General features: G+C 42.1%; 2 protein-coding genes and 4 non-coding genes across 6 annotated transcripts; 4 read left to right on the top strand and 2 right to left on the bottom strand.

Annotated features, from left to right (window-relative positions):
* Nucleotides 1–1,889: 1,889 nt before the first annotated feature.
* Nucleotides 1,890–1,962, bottom strand: TRNAK-UUU (transfer RNA lysine (anticodon UUU)). Its single transcript has one exon. It is a non-coding gene; the product is annotated as a tRNA-Lys (tRNA).
* A 266-nt stretch (nucleotides 1,963–2,228) lies between these two features.
* Nucleotides 2,229–2,311, top strand: TRNAL-CAG (transfer RNA leucine (anticodon CAG)). The gene has a single exon. It is a non-coding gene; the product is annotated as a tRNA-Leu (tRNA).
* Nucleotides 2,312–4,197: 1,886 nt separating this feature from the next.
* Nucleotides 4,198–4,271, top strand: TRNAI-AAU (transfer RNA isoleucine (anticodon AAU)). Its single transcript has one exon. It is a non-coding gene; the product is annotated as a tRNA-Ile (tRNA).
* Nucleotides 4,272–4,738: 467 nt separating this feature from the next.
* Nucleotides 4,739–4,811, top strand: TRNAM-CAU (transfer RNA methionine (anticodon CAU)). Its single transcript has one exon. It is a non-coding gene; the product is annotated as a tRNA-Met (tRNA).
* A 1,277-nt stretch (nucleotides 4,812–6,088) lies between these two features.
* LOC149304044 (histone H2B 5-like) lies at nucleotides 6,089–6,485 on the bottom strand. The gene has a single exon (XM_089480324.1). The coding sequence runs from the start codon at nucleotides 6,483–6,485 to the stop codon at nucleotides 6,105–6,107; it is 381 nt and encodes a 126-aa protein (XP_089336450.1). The 3' UTR covers nucleotides 6,089–6,104.
* A 516-nt stretch (nucleotides 6,486–7,001) lies between these two features.
* LOC149304043 (histone H2A type 1-E) lies at nucleotides 7,002–7,400 on the top strand. The gene has a single exon (XM_089479800.1). The coding sequence runs from the start codon at nucleotides 7,011–7,013 to the stop codon at nucleotides 7,398–7,400; it is 390 nt and encodes a 129-aa protein (XP_089335926.1). The 5' UTR covers nucleotides 7,002–7,010.
* The last annotated feature ends 2,614 nt before the right edge of the window (nucleotides 7,401–10,014 follow it).

Raw genomic sequence — 10,014 nt, 5'->3', positions numbered from 1 at the left:
CTGTGTCCAGTTCTGGGCACCACAATTCAAGAAGGATGTTACAAGCTGGAGCGTGTCTAGAGGAGGGCAGCCAAAATGGTGAAGGGTCTGGAAACCATGCCCTACGAGGAGAGACTTGGGCAGCTGGGGGTGTTTAGCCTGGAGAACAGACGGTTAAGAGGTGATATGATAGCCTTCTTGAAATATTTGAAGGGGTGTCATATTGAGGATGGAGCAAGCTTGTTTTCTGCTGCTCCAGAGAACAGGAGCCAGAACAATGGATGCAAATTACAGGAAAAGAGGTTCCACCTCAACATTAGGAGGAACCTCCTGACAGTAAGGGCTGTTTGACAGTGAAAACACTCCCTTGGGGTATAGTGGAGTCTCCCTCCTTGGAAGTCTAGAGACTGGATGGACATCTGTCGGGGATGCTTTGATTGTGAGTTCCTGCATGGCAGGGTTAGGACACGGAGCAATGGATGCAAACTACAGGAAAAGAGATTCCACCTAGACATTAGGAAGAACTTCCTGATAGTAAGAGCTGAAACGACACTATCTTTTGTCCCCCAGTTTGAGATTGGGACACTCCCTTATAAACCACTATCTGTTCAACCAGCCGCTTGGCTTTAGGCCATTTCAGGGGTCAGTCAGAAATCCAGTGTAGCCCTCAAGCCGTTCTTTAGGAGCCAATTTCCAAAAAGGGTAGCTCCAGGAATCTTTGGCTAACACCATATGACCAAAGAGTGCTGTGACACCGTAGACTTAACATTTATTATAGCATACATTTTCAGCCAGCTGTAGCCCAGCTGATCCATTCCACCAGAGGTCTACCATGCCATTGTATCGCGTGGCGTGCGAATGGCGACACATCAAGATGGCACCTGCAGCGTGCGCGCAAAGCACCAGTGTGCACTGGACCCAAGTCATTGGGGTGTCACAGAACTGTTGTTTTTAGAGTCCAGTGTTTTATAGCCATAGTTCTCTCTCATGAGAAATCCTGTGAGAAGAACAGAATAATGGTGAAAATTTTTGCATCTTGCCAAACCTTGCCAGAGAATATAATAATAGCAACTAACTATTGTTTTGCTAAATGAAGAAATGTATTATCAAAAGTAAACTCAATTCTTTCACTAAGTGAAGAAGTCATTAGGGATAAATCACTCTCCAGAAACTCTCAAATGCACAATTGCAATAGCGACACACAATGCAAGCAGTGCCTACTAAGGCATATATTTCCAAGGGGCGATACAGGCAGCAGAGTGGCGCAGCGGAAGCGTGCTGGGCCCATAACCCAGAGGTCGATGGATCGAAACCATCCTCTGCTAGTTACCTTTTTATTATTATTATTATTATTATTATTATTATTATTATTATTATTATTATTAGAAACTGGAAAAGAAAAGGAAAAAAATCCTATTCAATATAATAGACTAAATTTAACTCTTTTAAAAAATTATTATCCTGGCATTACTTATTTATTATTCTCCTGCAACCCTTGAAGTCAATGGGGAGAACTTGCAATGCTTTCAATGCACAGGTCCAAAACACACTGCAGAAACAAATCCACTTTCAGACCTCTTTAACTGCCCAGGCTCAATGCTAGGGAATTCTGGGAACTGTGCTTTTGTGAGACCTTTTTTATCCTCCTCTTTCAGAGAGCACAATAAACTACAATTCCCAGGATTCCCTATGGCTGTTAAAGCGGTCTGGGACTGGATTAATTTCTCCAGTCTGGTTTTGGACCTTAGTTACTGCAACGGTGCAAAGGGAAACAGGGACAGAGAAGCCAGGTGAAACATTTTAATGCATGGCTTTTTAGCCAGAGGTCCACTGCACTTTGTGAACAAACGGCAAGAAATGCAAGAAGAAATATTCCTAGCAATTTGGAGAATTAAAAATAAAAACAGCACCGCCCGAACAGGGACTTGAACCCTGGACCCTCAGATTAAAAGTCTGATGCTCTACCGACTGAGCTATCCGGGCTCTTGGAGCCGCCTTTATCAGAATGAGCCTAGTGTTGGCTCTGGGCTTTCCCCTTCACTCCTTTGCAGGCTGCTGTTTCCTCTCTCTCTCTCTCTCTGCGAATGGGAACATTTGGCAGACATTTTGTAACAGTTCGAGCTCTTTCTGCTTTGTACTAAAAACAGCTCGCGAACGAAGAGGAAGACGATAAAGATTCATGGTAACTGAACGGAAATGATTTAACTTGGAAAACATATGAAGGCAGCGAGGAAGCCTTTTTCCCAAGTGTCAGGATGGCCGAGCGGTCTAAGGCGCTGCGTTCAGGTCGCAGTCTCCCCTGGAGGCGTGGGTTCGAATCCCACTTCTGACAGCAAAAGTTCTTTTGGTACCTTCTTTGCGATATATATATATATATATATATTTGTGTGTGTTGGTGTGTATAAATTTTATTTTATTATACACACACACACATATATACAGAGAGAGAAACATAAATATATGTGTATGTGTGTGAATTTATGTGCACATATATATTTTATTATATATATATATATATATATATATACACACACACACCTGTGTGTATGTATATATACATATATACAGTTGACCCTTCTTATGCACGGATTTTTTATACATGGATTCAAGCATCCACATTTTGAAAATGTTCAAAAAAAGTATAAATTTCAAATATCAAACCTTGGTTTTCCATTTATTAAAAGGGGCACCATTTTGCTATATCATTATATTTAATGGGACATGAGCATCCATGGATTTTGTTATACGCGGGGGATCTTGGAACCAAACCCCAGCGGATAACAAGCAATATATATAGTGTGTGTGTGTGTGTACACACACACACCCACACACACCAATACACATATATGTGTGTATATATGTATATGCATATATACATTTTACTATATATATACGCACACACCCCCCCAATACACATATATGTGTGTTTAAATGTATATGCATATATACATGTTACTATATATATATATATATATATATATACACACACACACACACACACACACACACACACATGTCCAAATGTATATATCAGGGCTCCTCAAACTCCAGCCCTCCAGGTGTTTGGGACTTCATCTCCCAGAAGCCTCAGCCAATCACCGCCCACATGCAAATTTCCTCCCTCCCTCAGGATTCTGCAGTCATTCTGAATAGACTTCCAGAGCCCCACACAGGCCCCTCCTTCCTCTTTGCCCCTCAGCCAATCACCATCCACATGCAAATTTCCTTCCTACCTCATAATGCCCTCCCTGACAGCTTGGCCAATGCTCTGAGATTCTGGGAGCTGAAGTCCAAAACATCTGGAGGACCAGAGTTTGAGGACCCCTGGTATATATATATATATGTGTGTGTGTGTATATGCATAATTAAATTTTATTATATATATACACACACACACACACACACACACACATAAACTGTATATATGTGCGTATGTGTTTATGTATATGAATATATATGCATATATACATATTTTATAAATATACACACACACACATTATATATACACACACATTAATGCTTGTGCATATATATATAGGCATAACTTTATATTATATTATATATAAACACACACAAACATATGTATACATATGTGTGTGAATATATATGCATATATACATTTTATTTTAGTATATATATACACACACACACATTCTACAAACATATATATATATGTGTGTGTGTGTGTGTGTGCATATATGAATTTTATTTTATTTCATTTGGCTCTATCTAATGCAACATTTCTTTATTTTCAGGGTGAAGAGATCTCCTGACTGCAAAGGAAAACAAGGCCCTGCCAAAACAGAGGACATTCAGGAAAAAATGGAGGACATGACAAAATAAAAGCTACAAACAGATAAACAAACATGACATAAATATAAACGTGGCAAACATAAATATGACATAAACAAACATGGGAAAAATGACAGACACAGAAACAAATATGATCAAACAAGAGCTATCTTGATCCTAAATCCAGAAAACACAGCAATGTTGGCCATGAAGCAAAGTACAACAACACCCCAAATCCACAAAACAGGGATGGTTTCTACAGTGTAGATGCACCCTAAAAAGACTCCATAGAAGACGCTTAAAGGCCAAAGACTGTAATGAATTTTGGATGGTCATCTATCCAAGAGTGTAGATGCACCATCTAACATGCATTCGCCCTGTTTGGGTTACATTCAGAGCCAGGCCTGAAGAGCGCTGTCTCCCAGCGGCCGGTTAGCTCAGTTGGTTAGAGCGTGGTGCTAATAACGCCAAGGTCGCGGGTTCGATCCCCGTACGGGCCACAAGCCACACTTTTAAAAACCAATATACTTTAATTACATCCAATGTTTTAGACTTCCTTGTGTCTTCACATTTTAGGTTTCTTTCAGCCCCCAAACTGCAACTGAGCCTTTGGAAATACAGTTTAGGCACCCATAGATAAACAGCAGACTGAACAGTGACTGATGAGGCTGTATCTGCACTGCAGAAATAACAATCCAGTTTGACATCGCTTTACTGCCCTGGCTCAATGGTAAGGGATCCTGGGAACTGTAGTTTTGTGAGACACTGAGCCTTCTCTGTCTGAGAGAGCTCTGGGGCCACAACAAACTACAAATCCCAGAATTTGTAGTTCTCATCTAAACTTTTGGTCTTTCCTGAAATGTAGATTAATGACATCAATGGGACAGATAGGAAATAGAAGACAAAACAGTGATTTGAACTCTGTCCTGGGTATTACCTTTGCAAAAAAGACTGGCGGTTCCCAGGTGCCTTCTTAGCGCAGTAGGCAGCGCGTCAGTCTCATAATCTGAAGGTCCTGAGTTCGAGCCTCAGAGAGGGCACAATATTATTATTTACTCTCAAAGTGCTATGGAATTATTTTCTTTCTTTCAAAACGTTGTATTATTGTGACCCCACCATTTTCATTTTTTGCAAGAAATGTATCCTTCTCTTTCAAGAGAGCTCTGATGCCCCAGCAAACTACAAATCCCAGGATCCCATAGGATGCAGCCATGGCAGCTAAAGCTCTATTATTCAGGTATAATCATGCCATTATCTTGGAAGAGTGTTTTTAGCTTGTATTGCACTTTTGGATCTTTTTTTGTAATTTTATACTGTGTGTTTGTTTGGGGTTTTTTAGTTGCTTGATTGTTGTCACTATCTTTTATTTATTTGTTTATTTATTTTTAATGTTTTAAATTGATTTTATTTACCTTTCTGGGGGAAAAGGCAGCATAGATATGAAATAAAATAAAGAAAATTTATTATTATTTTTGCAGATCAGATGCAGCCCCCAAGAATCCTCTGCCAGAGAACTTTTACTGCTGGAGTTTTTAGGCAAGGGGCTACAGTCCCATTTGGAGTCCCTCAGCAAACTACAAATCCCTGGAATCACAGCAAAATGTGATGATAGTGCAAGTGTAGATATACCTCTCCTAAACTTGTATGGAGGAACCCCATCCATCCGGCATTGCAGCTAAAGCAGCTTGGAGAAGTCTTGACCTATCGAGTCCCTGCTCAAGTTTAGCACAAGTTTTGCTGCATCAAGTGGTTCCCATCACTTTGGACCAGAATACATTGCAAAAATAATCCAGTTTGAGACCGCTTTAACTTCCCTGGCTCAGTGCTAGGGAATTCTGGGAACTGTAGTTTACAGTGGCACCAGATCTCACTGAGAGAGAAGGCTAAACATCTCAAAAAACTGCAGTTCCCAAATCCTGGGAATTGTAGTTTTGTGAGGCCTTTAGCCTTGTCAGAGAGCTCTGGTGCAGTGCCACAATGAACGATGATTCCCTAGCACTGAGCTGGGGCAGTTAAGGTGGTCTCAAAGGGGATGATTCCTTCAGTATGTTCTGGATCTGTTACCTGGAGCTGGTGTACTACATCTACTGTTATTGTCAGCAACATAACTAAGATAAATTGAATGGTAACAGATAGCAGACATGAGTACAAGTGTTTTGAATCACTAAACTCATAAAAAGACTACCACCAGAAAAGCTGGGAGAACTTTAGAAAGGAACATCAGCTTGCTCTCATGTTCCATGGCCCACAGGTTCAATAATAGCAGCTCTTTTGCTGAAAAGGTGGGTGGCTCTGAAAAGAGCCTTTGGGTCTGGTTGGGAAGCGGATCCCTTTTACTTGGAGCTGGTGTACTTGGTGACGGCCTTGGTGCCCTCGGAGACGGCGTGTTTGGCCAACTCTCCCGGAAGAAGGAGCCTGACTGCGGTCTGGATCTCCCTGGAGGTGATGGTGGAGCGCTTGTTATAATGGGCCAAGCGAGAGGCTTCTCCAGCAATGCGCTCAAAGATGTCGTTGACGAAAGAGTTCATGATGCTCATGGCTTTGGAGGAGATGCCAGTGTCAGGATGGACCTGCTTCAGAACTTTGTAGACATAGATGGAATAGCTCTCCTTGCGGCTCTTCCTGCGCTTCTTGTCCCCCTTCTTCTGGGTCTTAGTGATGGCCTTCTTGGACCCTTTCTTAGCTGCAGGAGCTGACTTGGCTGGTTCAGGCATCTTCTCCAATAAACTTACTCCTCCAAAAATGCTCCTACAGCCCAAAAAGAAAGATGCAAAGAGGCCTTGCACTGCCTTTGAGACTTAACTGCAAGAAAGAAACTGGTGGGCTCAGTTCTCCCAGAGTGAACCCTTCGCTCTTCACTGCAAATTCAGAGTGAAAGGCTCCTTGCTGCTCCCTCCTATTTATAGGGTTCTTATGCAAATGAGGGGATGGAATCCCTTCGTTGTGGTTGGTTGGCTCCCTCTATGACGTCATAGAAGCAGTCTAGCCCGCGTTCCAATTTTTGACTCTGCCAGCTTCTCTCTCATTGGTTGCCTGTTGGGCTCTTGGTTCACTCCCATTGGTTGCTCTCACAAGCCTGTTCATTGGAGAAGGGGTTGGGGAAGGCTGGCCAATCAGAAGGCGCTATTTCAAAACCAGAGGAAAGTATATAAAGGGGGCAAAGTGGCGGGGTTTTTGTAGTAGCTGAGAGTCTCTTCATCGAGCTGGTTGTCTGCAAGGGTTGACTGCAACACAGAGCTATGTCTGGACGCGGGAAGCAAGGCGGGAAAGCGCGGGCCAAGGCGAAGACCAGGTCCTCCAGGGCCGGGCTGCAGTTCCCGGTGGGCCGCGTGCACCGCCTGCTGCGGAAGGGCAACTACGCCGAAAGGGTGGGCGCAGGGGCCCCTGTCTACCTGGCCGCCGTCCTGGAGTACCTGACGGCCGAGATCCTGGAGCTGGCGGGGAACGCCGCCCGGGACAACAAGAAGACCCGCATCATCCCCAGGCATCTGCAGCTGGCCATCCGCAACGACGAGGAGCTCAACAAGCTCCTTGGGAGGGTCACTATTGCTCAAGGGGGAGTCCTGCCCAACATCCAGGCCGTGCTCCTCCCCAAGAAGACCGAGAGCCACAAGGCCAAGGGGAAGTAGAGGCCCCATATACACACACACACACGAACCCCAAAGGCTCTTTTAAGAGCCACTCACCACTTCAGAGAAAGAGCTGCTATCATTTCTGGAAAGAGGAAAAAAAAGTTCCCAACGCAAGTACTATATAATCTTATTTTGCAGCTTCCATGACTTTATGCATCTAGTTGTCAACAGAAGAATGCATAGGATTTGGATGTTGTTGGGTGCACTTGGAATTCAAAGATTCATCCCTGTTAGTCTGTAGAATCGGTATGAAAAGAGCAGTGGCCCCCAAAGCTGTGCCCCTTGTAAGGGCTGTTGGGCTCCAGCATGGTCGGTCAATAGACTGGGAGCTGAGGTCCAAAACCGTTAATATTTCCTAGTTAATCCTAATCCTAGTTAATAATTTCCTAATAGGATATTATATTAAGGCTTTGATAGTGAAAGGACTGAAGCAAGCGAGGATGACAGAGATGGTTACTTAAGTAACAACTTAGAAAGCCTTTTTGTTTCCAGTTTTCACAGAGGGAGGTTTTTCACTTCCTTCACTGGAAACATTGTTCCTTTCCAAAGGAGCTAAAGAACAAAGAAGAAAGGGACGCAGCTGATTGGCTCTTGCCAGCGCGGGAATTTTGAAAACAAAGGCTCTCAGCCAATCAGGAGCGAGGGCGGGAGTTTTTGAAAACAGAACCCCAGATGATCCTTCCTTCTGTATTTTAAAAAATGGGGCAGCTTTGAGTGCAAAATACACGCTTTAACTTATGTTTTAATGTTGATATTAAATTACTATTATATTTTAACATTTGTAATCAGTGTTTTAGTTCTGCCTTTTTAAATCATTGTAATCCACTTTGAATTCCTATTGCAGGAATAAGACCAGGGATATAAATCCTTGAAATGAAATAAAATAAATTCTTTCTGGTTCCAGGAAAATTATTCAGGGGTAGCCGAGTTGGCCATATAGCAAGGCACAATAATACCCTATATATATATATCCACATATATATATTTATTGGAACAACTAAAATGTATAAAATACATGCGACAGCTGAAAAAACATTAAAGACATGTCTTCAGAAGGTCAGTCAATTTTAAAACACAATTTTTAATTGGTATATTTAAAAGAATATACTCAGATGAGTGTGCTTTATTGGTTTTACACCACTGCATTTTTAAACTGGGTTTTACAGTTTTTCTTTTAACTCCATTTTGTTTTTTAATATGCAGGACGCAGGGTGAACAGATGTCCTCCTTTTTCAGGACATGCCCTCCATTTCAGCCTTCTGTCCAGGAGGAATTCCATAATGTCCTCCATTTGGAGGAGGACTAAGAAGCATGCATTTATATGAGTGTTTCTAGGTTTTATTTTAGTCATGCCCCCCATTTTTCTTGACCATCTTTTCTTTTTTCGTGTACCTTGTCCTTTGAGGGTTGGGCCTCTGGTCACTCTGGTTACCCTGCAGAAATAAAATATATTATTGTTATTGTTATTATTGTTATTTTAATGTTCCAGCAACAACATCTTGACCTGTACAGGCCTGTGACTTAACCCATCATGTTTTTCATACCCCCCCCTCGGTATGATTTGTAACACCTGATGAAGAAGCCAATGGAGAGCTGTGAAAACTTCCGTAATGTATTATGTGCATTTTGGTTGGGCCCAGTAAAGGTGTCACTGTTTGTGGATCTGGGATGTTGTTGTACTTCCTGGTTTAGATTAATCATAGAATCATAGATTAACCGAGCCCAGGTTCTTTTATTCATATGTGGTGGCACTGTGAATGTGCTAAGAAATATTGGGCTCAGATACACAACAAAATGCAGGTAATATTAAAATATAAATTCAAGTTTGATCCAAAATTGTTCCTATTGAATATGATTTTGGATGATACATTTGAGAATATGCATGGGAAATTATTATATGATATGATTTCAGCTGCCAGAATGGTTTATGCTTCTCGCTGGAAAGGGGCAGCTCAACCCACATGAAAAGACTGGATTATTATTATTATTATTATTTGGGGGGGGGGGGGCTGGAAAACTGTACTTTTTATTATTTGCACATGGAAAGCTCTACTTCTTCTTCGAGACGCCCATGGTCCTGCCACGGCAGCCGGTGGTCCTGGTGTGCTGCCCACGGACGCGGAGGCCCCAGAAGTGGCGCAGGCCCCGATGCGCCCGGATCTTCTTCAGGCGCTCCAAGTCCTTGTGGAGCTTGTTGTCCAGTCTGTTGGCCAAGACCTGGCTGTACTTCCTGTCCTTGATGTCCTTTTGAAACTCTTGGATTTCATGGAGATGGATAAACTTACTTGTTATGTTAAAAGTCTTGATTGGGAGAAGACAAAAAGTGTTTGGTACCCTTAAATGTCATGGATTAAAACTGAAGATACGATCCCCAACTTTATCTGGTAATTATGGCTTATTTGGAGAGATGCTGTTGAGGGGTTAAAAACTTAAGCACAGAGCAAATACATAAGGAGGAAAAAAAGTTGTGTAAGGAGAATTCAATCGTCTAAGAAGTGGATGTATCTAATTTGCTAGATTGTATTAAGGACATTACTCTGGCTTTATTATGTCTCAGTATCTTCTCAGGAAGTGTTATGTGTTGATATATGTCATTGTGTCTTAAGTTTTT

The sequence above is a fragment of the Sceloporus occidentalis genome, unplaced genomic scaffold (genome assembly GCF_023333645.1).
Source record: "Sceloporus occidentalis isolate IW3139 unplaced genomic scaffold, rSceOcc1.0.p SCAF_14, whole genome shotgun sequence".
NCBI classification, from domain to species: domain Eukaryota; kingdom Metazoa; phylum Chordata; class Lepidosauria; order Squamata; family Phrynosomatidae; genus Sceloporus; species Sceloporus occidentalis.
The sequence above is the reverse complement of the archived record's forward strand: the minus strand, read 5'-3'. Positions and strand labels throughout refer to the sequence as shown.

Excerpts from the sequence above, each read along its gene's own strand:
- LOC149304043 (XM_089479800.1), top strand. The coding sequence starts at position 7,011 with ATGTCTGGACGCGGGAAGCAAGGCGGGAAAGCGCGGGCCAAGGCGAAG.
- LOC149304044 (XM_089480324.1), bottom strand. The coding sequence starts at position 6,485 with ATGCCTGAACCAGCCAAGTCAGCTCCTGCAGCTAAGAAAGGGTCCAAG.